This window comes from Myxine glutinosa, chromosome 5 (genome assembly GCF_964187855.1).
Source record: "Myxine glutinosa chromosome 5, kmMyxGlut1.1, whole genome shotgun sequence".
Taxonomy (NCBI): domain Eukaryota; kingdom Metazoa; phylum Chordata; class Myxini; order Myxiniformes; family Myxinidae; genus Myxine; species Myxine glutinosa.
The window spans coordinates 8,658,448-8,670,501 of record NC_136265.1 but is presented as its reverse complement, the minus strand read 5'-3'; the positions used below and the strand labels follow the sequence as shown (position 1 = coordinate 8,670,501).

At 45.7% G+C, this 12,054-nt stretch overlaps 1 protein-coding gene across 1 annotated transcript in view; it reads left to right on the top strand.

Moving 5' to 3' along the window:
• Positions 1-499: 499 nt before the first annotated feature.
• The window catches only part of LOC144892201 (uncharacterized), a 28,141-nt gene continuing 16,586 nt past the window's right edge, over positions 500-12,054 (top strand). Inside the window, exons 1-3 of the mRNA XM_078777562.1 lie at positions 500-1,098; positions 2,319-2,440; positions 9,898-10,079. Coding sequence (XP_078633688.1) covers positions 687-1,098; positions 2,319-2,440; positions 9,898-10,079 — 716 coding nt within the window. The 5' untranslated portion in view covers positions 500-686. The remainder of the gene's footprint in view (positions 1,099-2,318; positions 2,441-9,897; positions 10,080-12,054) is intronic.

Sequence of the window (12,054 nt, the reverse complement as noted above, 5' to 3'; positions counted from 1 at the left end):
GGCTGGACGAGGTTGGAGAGGGAAGAGGGCTGGACGAGGTTGAAGAGGGAAGGACGAGGTTCGAGAGGAGTGGACGAGGTTCGAGAGAAGTGGACGAGGTTCGAGAGGAGTGGACGAGGTTGGAGAGGGAAGGACGAGGTGGGAGAGAGAAGAGGGATGGACGAGGTTGGAGAGGGAAGAGGGATGGACGAGGTTGGAGAGGGAAGGACGAGGTTCGAGAGGAGTGGACGAGGTTGGAGAGGGCAGGACGAGGTTCGAGAGGAATGGATGATGTTGGAGAGGGCTGAACGAGGTGGGAGAGGGAAGAGGGATGGACGAGGTTCGAGACTCGAGAGGAATGGATGAGGTTGGAGATAGCTGGATGAGGTTGACTTGATCACGAGGGCGAGTCCAGGAGGAAGTGGCGAAGAAAGTGGATTTTGTTTGGAGGATTCTTGGCAGCGCGAAGAGGGTAAAGTTCTCTTTGAAGGGGGAGAGGGCGGGGAGTGGGTGGAGATCTGAACACAACAGGGGAGCGAGTGGCGACCAGAATAAAAAGGTCGTGGGCAGACACCTGCAAACAGAAGGAAGCACGATCTGGCATGAAAGTCAGAAGGATAAATACCTGAGGGTCCATCTGAGGTCTCCTCCTCGTCTTCGACCGCACGTTATCTGTCTTCCTTTGGTCACCTCTTCCTTTCTCCAGGATGGAGAGCGCAGTCAAGAGAAGGACCGTGTCCACGAATACATGGTCGAGGAACGTGCTCTCTGATTACCTGCCGACGGCCAACCTGCCCAGCTCTTACCTGTCCACGACCAACGTGACCAGCTCTTACCTGCCCACGACCAACTCTTACCTGCCCACGGCTAACCTGCCCAGCTCTTACCTGTCCACGACCAACGTGACCAGCTCTTACCTGCCCACGACCAACGTGACCAGCTCTTACCTGCCCACGACCAACCTGACCAACTCTTACCTGCCCACGGCTAACCTGCCCAGCTCTTACCTGCCCACGGCTAACCTGCCCAGCCCAGAGGATGCTCAACGAGTCCAAAATCAGATCGCGGAGTTTTTAGCGAAACACGGAACAGCGCGAGGAACGACGCTCTTCCTGAACCGTAAGTACTGGGTTACAATGGAGGGTTAACACGGGTTAACCATGATATGGGGCTACCTTTACAAGGGAACTTTATTAATGGTAACCACAGCCCACAGGTAATGGGTTCATTAGTGCTGGTCCTAGATTGTGGATGGTAACCACAGGTAATGGGTTAACTAGTTGTGGTCGTAGTTTGTGAATGGTAACCACAGGTAATGGGTTAGAAAGTGCTGGTCCTAGATTGTGGATGGTAACCACAGGTAATGGGTTAACTAGTTGTGCTCGTAGTTTGTGGCTGGTAACCACAGGTAATGGGTTAGAAAATGCTGGTCCTAGTTTGTGGATGTAACCACAGGTAATGGGTTAACTAGTTGTGCTCGTAGTTTGTGGCTGGTAACCACAGGTAATGGGTTAGAAAGTGCTGGTCCTAGTTTGTGGATGTAACCACAGGTAATGGGTTAACTAGTTGTGCTCGTAGTTTGTGGCTGGTAACCACAGGTAATGGGTTAGAATGTGCTGGTCCTAGTTTGTGGATGTAACCACAGGTAATGAGTTAACTAGTTGTGATTGTAGTTTGTGAATGGTAACCACAGGTAATGGGTTAGAAAATGCTGGTCCTTGTTTGTGGATGGTAACCACAGGTAATGGGTTAGAAAGTGCTTGTCCTTGTTTGTGGATGGTAACCACAGGTAATGGGTTAAGTAGTTGTGGTCGTAGTTTGTGGCTGGTAACCACAGTTAATGGGTTAGAAAGTGCTGGTCGTAGTTTGTGACTGGTAACCACAGGTAATGGGGTAACTAGTTGTTGTCGTAGTTTGTGGCTGGTAACCACAGGTAATGGGGTAACTAGTTGTGGTCATAGTTTATGGATGGTAACCACAGGTAATGGGTTAACTAGTTGTGGTCGTAGTTTGTGGCTGGTAACCACAGGTAATGGGTTAGAAAGTGCTGGTCCTAGTTTGTGGATGGTAACCATAGGTAATGGGTTAACTAGTTGTGGCCGTAGTTTGTAGATGGTAACCACAGGTAATGGGTTAGAAAGTGCTGGTCCTAGATTGTGGATGGTAACCACAGGTAATGGGTTAGAAAGTGCTGGTCCTTGTTTGTGGATGGTAACCACAGGTAATGGGTTAACTAGTTGTGGTCGTAGTTTGTGGATGGTAACCACAGGTCCAACTTGAACATTGAGACCTGAACCCGATTGTGGATCGAAAGTTTGATCTTCTTGTGAAATGTTCAGGTTCCAGAAACCAGCAGAAGTTGAGATCGCGGAGTACGTCTGATCGAGTCGCACATCCCGTGGGGGACTGGCGATCCTCCTCTTCCCACTTCCCATCATGTGTCACGCCTGCTGCATGCATCGTGAGGATTGGTCTCCTTTTTAAATCCGATGATAGTTTGTTATGAGTAGTGCGTTATGGAGTTCCACAATGAAGCAACACGTTGGAAAATACACACATTGCGAACAAGTTTGGGCCTTTTTGTGGATAAATAACTTACGAATGTCAGACAGATGTTTAGGACGGTATTGGAAAAGATTCCTGGTTTTATAACAAACCCAAGGTAACCACAATAGGACATTCCGTTGTATCCCAATGAAAACTGATTTTCATTATATCGTGCTCGTCCAGTAAGGCTGGAAAATGCTGGTGTGGAATGAGTAATTGTGGATTGATGTAACGTTCATTGTAATTACTATTATTAAATCTAATTGGATATACGGAAATGCCCAATGGGTGTGGTTATAGTGCAGGGGTTCATAAACATGGCTGAGGTGGGAAGGGGGACGAGAGGGTGGGTGGGGAATGAATCATGGGGATGCTACATGTCGAGGTGGGAACATGAGGGTTACAGGTGGGGAGGGGGACGAGAGGCTGGGTGGGGAATGAATCATGGGGATGCTACATATCGAGGTGGGAACATGAGGGTTACAGGTGGGGAGGGGGACGAGAGGCTGGGTGGGGAATGAATCATGGGGATGCTACATGTCGAGGTGGGAACATGAGGGTTACAGGTGGGGAGGGGACGAGAGGGTGGGTGGGGAATGAATCATGGGATGCTACATATCGAGGTGGGAACATGAGGGTTACAGGTGGGGAGGGGACGAGAGGGTGGGTGGGGAATGAATCATGGGGATGCTACATATCGAGGTGGGAACATGAGGGTTACAGGTGGGGAGGGGGACGAGAGGGTGGGTGGGGGAATGAATCATGGGGATGCTACATATCGAGGTGGGAACATGAGGGTTACAGGTGGGGAGGGGACGAGAGGGTGGGCGGGGAATGAATCATGGGGATGCTACATATCGAGGTGGGAACATGAGGTTACAGGTGGGGAGGGGACGAGAGGGTGGGTGGGGAATGAATCATGGGGATGCTACATATCGAGGTGGGAACATGAGGGTTACAGGTGGGGAGGGGACGAGAGGGTGGGCGGGGAATGAATCATGGGGATGCTACATATCGAGGTGGGAACATGAGGGTTACAGGTGGGGAGGGGGACGAGAGGGTGGGTGGGGAATGAATCATGGGGATGCTACATATCGAGGTGGGAACATGAGGGTTACAGGTGGGGAGGGGACGAGAGGGTGGGCGGGGAATGAATCATGGGGATGCTACATATCGAGGTGGGAACATGAGGGTTACAGGTGGGGAGGGGACGAGAGGGTGGGCGGGGGAATGAATCATGGGGATGCTACATATCGAGGTGGGAACATGAGGTTACAGGTGGGGAGGGGACGAGAGGGTGGGTGGGGAATGAATCATGGGGATGCTACATATCGAGGTGGGAACATGAGGGTTACAGGTGGGGAGGGGACGAGAGGGTGGGCGGGGAATGAATCATGGGGATGCTACATATCGAGGTGGGAACATGAGGGTTACAGGTGGGGAGGGGGACGAGAGGGTGGGTGGGGAATGAATCATGGGGATGCTACATATCGAGGTGGGAACATGAGGGTTACAGGTGGGGAGGGGACGAGAGGGTGGGCGGGGAATGAATCATGGGGATGCTACATATCGAGGTGGGAACATGAGGGTTACAGATGAGGAGGTAGAGGACATGAAGGTTACAGGTGGAGAGGGAGAGAACGTGAGGGTTACAGGTGGAGAGGTAGAGAACGTGAGGGTTACAGTTGAAGTGGTCGAGGGCATGAAGTTTACAGATGGAGAGGTAGAGGGTGCAAGACGAGAAACGAGGTGGTAGAAGACAGAGACCACCGACCTCTCTGCCATGACGAAGTGGTAGGCCCATAGTCTCAGGTTAATCACAGGAGATTCCAATAATCTTGAAGGCCTTGGTTTCCATGGAGTCAAGATGAGGAAGATGTGAGGCAGGGGAGCCAGCACAGAGGGGAGAGCAGTACTCCATGTAGCTGCAGATAAAGGCCTTGGAGGTGGATAAGAGTTCAGGTGTGCCAATGATGTCATTGGTGCATTTGTCATCAATGATAAGAGAAACCATCATGCATTTCAGCCTCAAAAAACTCATTCTATCGAAACGGTAAAGATGGATGAGATGCTGATAAAAAATTATGGATTGGGTCTCGTCTGTCCGTCCATCCGTGCGTGTGTCCGTAAACATATCTCTGAGATGTATGTACTTGATTTTTGTTCAAACTCGGCACACAGAAAACGAATGATGGGTTACATATGCATGTCATTTTGTTTCCAGATCAGATCCAAGATGGCCGACTGGCGGCCATTTTGTTACTTAAACGTTTCACCATTTCTAGACATGCACGGACCGATTTTGTTCAAACTTGGCACAACGACAACACATGAGAGTGTACATATGCAGAAGATTTTGTTTTGTAATCGGACCAAAGATGGCCGACTGGTCGGTACAGCAAAATTACTAAAACCACGGGGGCTATGACATTTTATGTCTTTTTCTTCTTGTTTTTTATATTGAGTTCCTTACATTGAATAAGAGACAAAAGGGTTGTGTCGTTTACCTGGTTTGGCACACCACTCTTGCCAAGGGGTTGTTATACCCTCCCTTCTAATGCCGTCGATCAAGTCCACTTCGCTGGGACCTGCCCAATGACTGTTGGCTGCGTGTCCTGTCTGACTGGTTATTCTGAATACAGCACAACCACATAACATATGTTGATACATGCCTGCAATCCAAACATTGCATTCGATACCTATTCCAGGTAACAAAACTCAGACATGAAAACACCTTCACAACACCTTGTGACCTCATTATCTTAAATATCTTCCAGACCCCACCACCCCTATTACTCATTTTCTACAAATCACCTGGATGACAGTTTATACAGTCATGTGAAAAAGTAAGTACACCCCGTGTAAAGTTTTGACTTTTACAACATATTTCAACAAACAGCTATTTGATCTTCATTTCAACAATATTGATAGATAAAGGTGATATAATATATCAAATATCATGAAACATTTACATTTTGTAGTCCATTGTATAATTTAAATAAACATAAATGCAAATTTCGCATGTGGAAGAAGTAAGGACACCCTTGGCTCTAATAGGTGATATTGCCCCCTTTGGCAGAAAGAACCTCAAGTAGGGGGTTTCTTATAACTGTCCACCAGTCTCTGACATCATCATGGGCGTCAGGAAGGGCATCCGGCCATAAAAACATTGCCTCAAAACAGGGAACCATGATTGTCATTGGGCCCGCAAGGCTAACCCCAGCTCTGGCAGGGAAAATGGCCTTAAAACGATCATTCATTCATATCATAGTCTCTGACATCGACTGGGAGAAATTTTTTCCCACTCCTCCATGCAGAATTCTTTCAGCTGTGCGATGTTTGAGGGGTTTCTTGCATGCACAGCTCGTTTCAAATCCCCCCACAACATCTCGATGGGATTTAGATCCGGGCTTTGACATGGCCATTCCAGAACCCTCCATTTCTTTCTTTTCAGCCATTCCTTGGTGGATTTACAGGTATGTTTCGGGTCATTGTCATGTCGAGCCTCAACCTTCGGTTGAGCTTCAACTTTCCGACAGATGGCCTCGCATTAACCTCAAGCACCCTCTGGTACAATGAATAATTCACAGTGGATTCTATGATGGTGAGCTGCCCAGGCCCTGATGCAGCAAAGCTGCCCCAAACCACAATATTTCCACCACCATGCTTTACAGTTGGTATCAGGTTCTTGTGGTCAAATGCTGTCTTTGGTTTTTGCCAAACATGTCTTCTGGCACTGTGGCCAAACAGCTCTACCTTTGACTCATCTGTCCAGAGCACATTGTTCCAGAAGTGCTGGTCTTTGCCTCGGTGTTCATTGGCAAACTTTAGTCTTGCCCTGATGTTCTTTCTGGACAGCAAAGGTTTCCTCCTGGCACACCTCCCATGTAGATCAAATTTGTGCAGCCTCTTTCTAATGGTGGACTCGTGCACTTTGACATCACCAGTGGCAAGAGCTACCTGGAGGTCCCGTGATGACATTCTGGGGTTCTTAGAGACTTCTTTCAGCATCTTGCGGTCTGCTCTAGGGCTGAACTTGCTGGGGCGGCCTGGCCTGAACAAGTTGGCAGTTGTTTGGAATCTTCTCCACTTGTAGATGATCTTCCGGGCAGGCGAATGATTGATTTCAAATTGTTTGGAGATCTTTTTAAATTCCTTCCCAGACTCGTAGGCATCTATAACCTTCTTTCTGAAGGCCTCACAGAGCTCTTTTGATCTGGGCATGGTGACGCTGCACACTTCAACAACAAAGAGCAAACCAAACTAAATGTCTGAGGTTTAAATAAGACAGGTTCCTCCAAGATCCTCTCCAACAATGTATTGTTCTAATCATTTGCACCTGAGCTGGTGCACCTGATTCTATAGGTATTTGAAGTAGTGATAAATCTAGGGGTGTACTTACTTTTCCTACACGTGAAATTTGCATTTATGTTTATTTAAATTATACAATGGACTACAAAATGTAAATGCTTCATGATATTTGTTATATTATATCACCTTTATCTATCAATATTGTTGAAATGAGGATCAAATAGCTGTATGTTGAAATATGTTGAAAAAGTCAAAACTTTACATGGGGTGTACTTACTTTTTCACATGACTTTATATAGTCTATTGACAGTTTACACCCAAATACGAGACAACTTTGATGTGTGCCAGTGCCATACCTCTTATGCACTTACAGTCTTTTATTTGGCCTCAGGCCTTCTCGCTATATGAATTAACTTCTTGTCTTTAATTCTGTGCTCACCACACCTGACCAGGAGCTCCACCCTCCAGCACCACACAATGTAAGTGTCAGGCCTGTTAAGCAGTTAGACAGAGTAACACATCCTTCAGACTGCAGAACTACATTATCTTTCCTCGTGCCAACACAACTGCAAAGTTTGAAGGGAAATTGCCGATAATTCCACAAATAAACATAATCTTTAAAATATTGTACATGTGTCAATTACGAATTCAACAAAAGTATTTTTTCCCAAAATAACTTTTTCCTTCAAGCGAATATAATGTACTAGCAGAAGTACCCGGCATTGCCGGGCGGGGGAGGGGAGGGGGAGGGGAGGGGAACGGGGGGGGGGGAGGGGAGGAGAACGGGGGGGGGGGGGGAGCGAGCCCCTTGGCAAAGCGAGGGATTTTTTTCGTCATAGCGTCATAGCGTTTCATAGCGTTTCATAGCGTCATAGCGATTTTCTTTTTCATGGCGTCATATCGTTCATAGCGTCATAGCGTTCATAGCGTCATCACGTGATCGCTCTGAGCGAATCAGCGCCCACCTGCTCTGATTCCGTTGATTCCGTGCGCTGAAATGCGCTGAGGTAAATATGAATAAAAAATATGGATCGTCAAATATTTTGAGTTCGGCCATGTTGGTCCCACGCTCAATGGCCATGTCTATGTCAAATATCAAGCACGTAAGCCTCTCCGTTTAGGAGTCTATCGGTAACATTACACACACACACATACACACACACACAAACTGTGTTATATATATATATATATATATATATATATATATAGATAGAGAAGTGCATTATTGGATGCAAACACATGTGTGATGTCATGGGTGCCATCATTGTCAAAAAGAGGACAATGGCAGCGAAATTATATCTGCACACCCTTTGGACTCTCAGAAGTTTGTTCGACGAGTTTCTTCTATCCTTGAACAAAGTCGAAGACATATCCAACTGCTGCATCCATCGTGTGCGGATAAAGGCTCAATGAGGCGTTTCGCCTCCTCAGGGGTTTCATTTGGGATTACTGCATTATGGCCTCGATAACGTATTGTACGATTGGGCAACAAACGCCTGATAATCCCCCAAAAAGAAAAATCCATTTTAAAGCGCTGGGTACGAAATTTGTGCTTTGGACGAATTCTAAATTCCTAGATCCTGAGCTGCAGGGACACTATGGCAGAGAAGGAGTTATCCCTTGGGAATTTTTTTTACTGGAAGTAGATATATATATTTTTTGTATATCAAGTCGAGGCTCTCATAAGAGCTAAAACGATTGTCATTATTGGTTCACGAGTTATCAAGTGACCACTATATTCGTCATGTGTGTGCGTCTGTCTGTGTGTGTGTGTCTGTCTGTCCGCAGCATAACTACCCGATTATATCACCCGATCTTGATGAAACTTGGGTGGGAGGATGGTATCATGATCTAGTTGTGTCCTGCCTAGAGTGGGCGTATTGCGCCCATTGTGGGCGGAGCCACGCCAGAAAAGATGTCTTTTTAGGGGGTAATCGAGTTCAAGCTACATCTTCTCCGAGGGGTTTGGTGGAATTTGACGGGGGTTTCGGTATTTGGTTAGGCCAATGTCATGTGTCCAGCCCCACGGAGCTCGATGTTTCATTTTCGCTCCAAGGTCAAGGTCACAAGGTCACGAAATTTAGAAAGGTCGATTTTTGATGGTTTTATGACATTGTTCGCTTCCTGATAGGGTGAAATGTCGTACATGATCTTATATTATCACATACATCATGAAATACAAGTTTTCCAACAAATTTCAGAATCCTCGACCTTTGACCTTTGAAGGTCACAAAGGTCAAAGTTTAAAAGTTGTTGGAATCGAACCGAATTTTCGGTATTGTGTAGCTAACTAACTTCGTAACTGATTATACATTATTTTCTATCTAATTTCAAGGTCAGTCACCTTCGTTTTGACATTTCAAGGTCACAAAGGTCAAATTTTCAAAGTTGTCGGAATCGAACCGAATTTTCGGTATTGTGTAGCTAACTAACCTCATAACTGATTATACATTATTTTCTATCTCATTTCAAGGTCAGTCACCTTCGTTTTGACATTTCAAGGTCACAAAGGTCAAATTTTCAAAGTTGTCGGAATCGAACCGAATTTTCGGTATTGTGTAGCTAACTAACCTCATAACTGATTATACATTATTTTCTATCTCATTTCAAGGTCAGTCGCCTTCGTTTTGACATTTCAAGGTCACAAAGGTCAAATTTTCAAAGTTGTCGGAATCGAACCAAATTTTCGGTATTGTGTAGCTAACTAACCTCATAACTGATTATACATTATTTTCTATCTCATTTCAAGGTCAGTCGCCTTCGTTTTGACATTTCAAGGTCACAAAGGTCAAATTTTCAAAGTTCTCAGAATCGAACCGAATTTTCGGTATTGTGTAGCTAACTAACCTCATAACTGATTATACATTATTTTCTATCTCATTTCAAGGTTAGTAACCTTCGTTTTGACATTTCCGGGCATGGCCTGTCCGGGCCTGTTTCGGTTATAGTCCGTCCTTTGTCATTGAATACCGCTCGCTCGTGAACCATCGTCGTCTCCTGACTTGTCTACTTTGTAATTGTCATTAGCCAAACTCTCCACATATGATATGTTGTGCGCAGGAAGGGATGTTTCAAGAATCAACGTCCTACGGTCGTGGTGGGTCCCGATTCAACACCTACAGTCGTGGCGAGTCCCTGTTCCAGTTCCCAGATGGCGGAACATTGCACGGCCATGAAATTCAACCTCGCGATAAGCCCGCCAGACGTGTCGACATTGCGAATGACATGAACACCACACCCAAGTAGGTACCAACCTCAGAGCTGTCAATGTGATCACACCCACATGGGGACATGTATTGGATTTTGGCCAAGCTTGTGCACAATTGATGGAACGTTGTTATATCTCAAAACTACCCTCAGATTATATTAACCGATTCAGGTGTTTGTTTGAAAAATGAGATCATTTGAGGAACCATCCCCCTTGGACGTTGTGATTTTAAAACAACAGTGTTCTTTGAGAGGAGCCATTTTCCCTCTAACCCTTTTTTTATTTTTATTTTAAAAACAAGGTCGAGGCTCGTGTAAGAGCTAACATTAATCACAAAAAGACAAACGGACACATAAAACATAAGATAAAGGGAGCGGGAGACAAGATGGGGAGAGAGAGGGGAGCACACAAGTACAACAGTAGAGAACAGGGACATCGGGAGATCTGTGGGAGGGAGAGGGCTTGGGGGGGGGAGGGGGGGAGGAGGCGTGGGAAGGGGGAGGGAGGATGAGAGAAGTTAAAAAAACACATGGACACTGCTAGAACTTCCAGGAAAGAAGTCGATATTTCAAAAAAGTGGATCTGGGGTGAATTAACTGGGGTAGAAAAGATCAAGATTTTGGATGGGGGAAGATAAGAGATGGTGGTGAACAGCTGTTTTAAAGACCTGGAGGGAGGAGTGGGATTGAAGAGAGTGAGGGAGTTTGTTCCAGAGGCGGGAGAAAAGAGGAATGAAAGTGTAAAGGTGAGCAGAGAGTCTTGATTTTGGCAATTTCAGTGCTTTCACAGTACATGGTTCAGATGTTTTTGGTCAAAAGCCTCGAAAGGCTGCGTTTGGTATTACCCCATGTGGGCGAAGAGAAAAGCGGAGTTAAGCTATTGATTCATTCTGTCTGTCTGTGTGTCTACAGTCGCTGGTCTATGATCTAGGAACTAATTGACTTCGATTGAATGTTACATTTTGAACACTACACCATGAATCGGAACACAAACCTGCAGGTTAACAGTACCTTGCCTCTGAATTTGGCAAATTGTACGGAATCTCGTCCCGTTTGGACATGTCCACAGGGGAGTAATGTCTGTCTGCCTTGCAGTCATACAAAATTGAAAATCATTTCAAAAAGGGAACCTCCTGGTTTTAGGGATGCCACAAACGACATATACAATAGGCACAAATAACTAAAGGAACGTGCTAAATCAGGTGGTGTAAAAGATGCTGCATCAATGGCGGTTAACTTCCAAAAATGGTTTTTTTATACAACTTTTAAAATCTTTCTTTTATTTCAATTTAATTATACACTTGAACACTGTAGAACACAAACCACCTTTCTGTCACTTTCAAAAAACAGCCGTTTCGCAGTACTTGGCCAAAATATTCAAGCTGTATCATGCCCTGGAGGCAGAGTACCTGTGAGATTACTGAGATTTAGCATTCAGACAAATATGGCGGTGCCTAGCACTGTTTGTTTTCGTGTAAAATGCAGAGGAACAGTTTAAAATACTCTTCCCAAGTCCTTTTCCTAAGGACTGCATGGGGTAAGGTGTTCTATGAATTATCTAGTTCTTTCTGTTGCTCTTACCGGATGGAGTACCTTGATCTGACATGGAAAGTGGTGAATGTGACCAAAAGTAACCAAAAAGGAAGACAAAAATGGATGGTAATGTTGATTAAAATCGAACTTTGAGATGGTTTCGGAAATGGGTTTAAACTTGATTTAAAAAATTGTATACAAGGTTAAGGCACATGGAAGAGCTGGAACACTAAATGGAGCAGGACGTAACAGAACAAAAGGAACAGGAGAGAGAGAGGGGGGTGGGGGGACACAAACAGGAGGGACGAGGGATAAAATAGAGGGAGACCTGGACAAACAATGGGTGTTGTTACGTGCTCCTCCTCAAACCCCGGTCACGGTGTACCTCCGAGCCCCGAGAGGAGTCACGGCAGAAAGATGTGTTATTCTGTATGTCAAAGATCAATGGTGAAACCACACCAATTGTTACCAACAAAC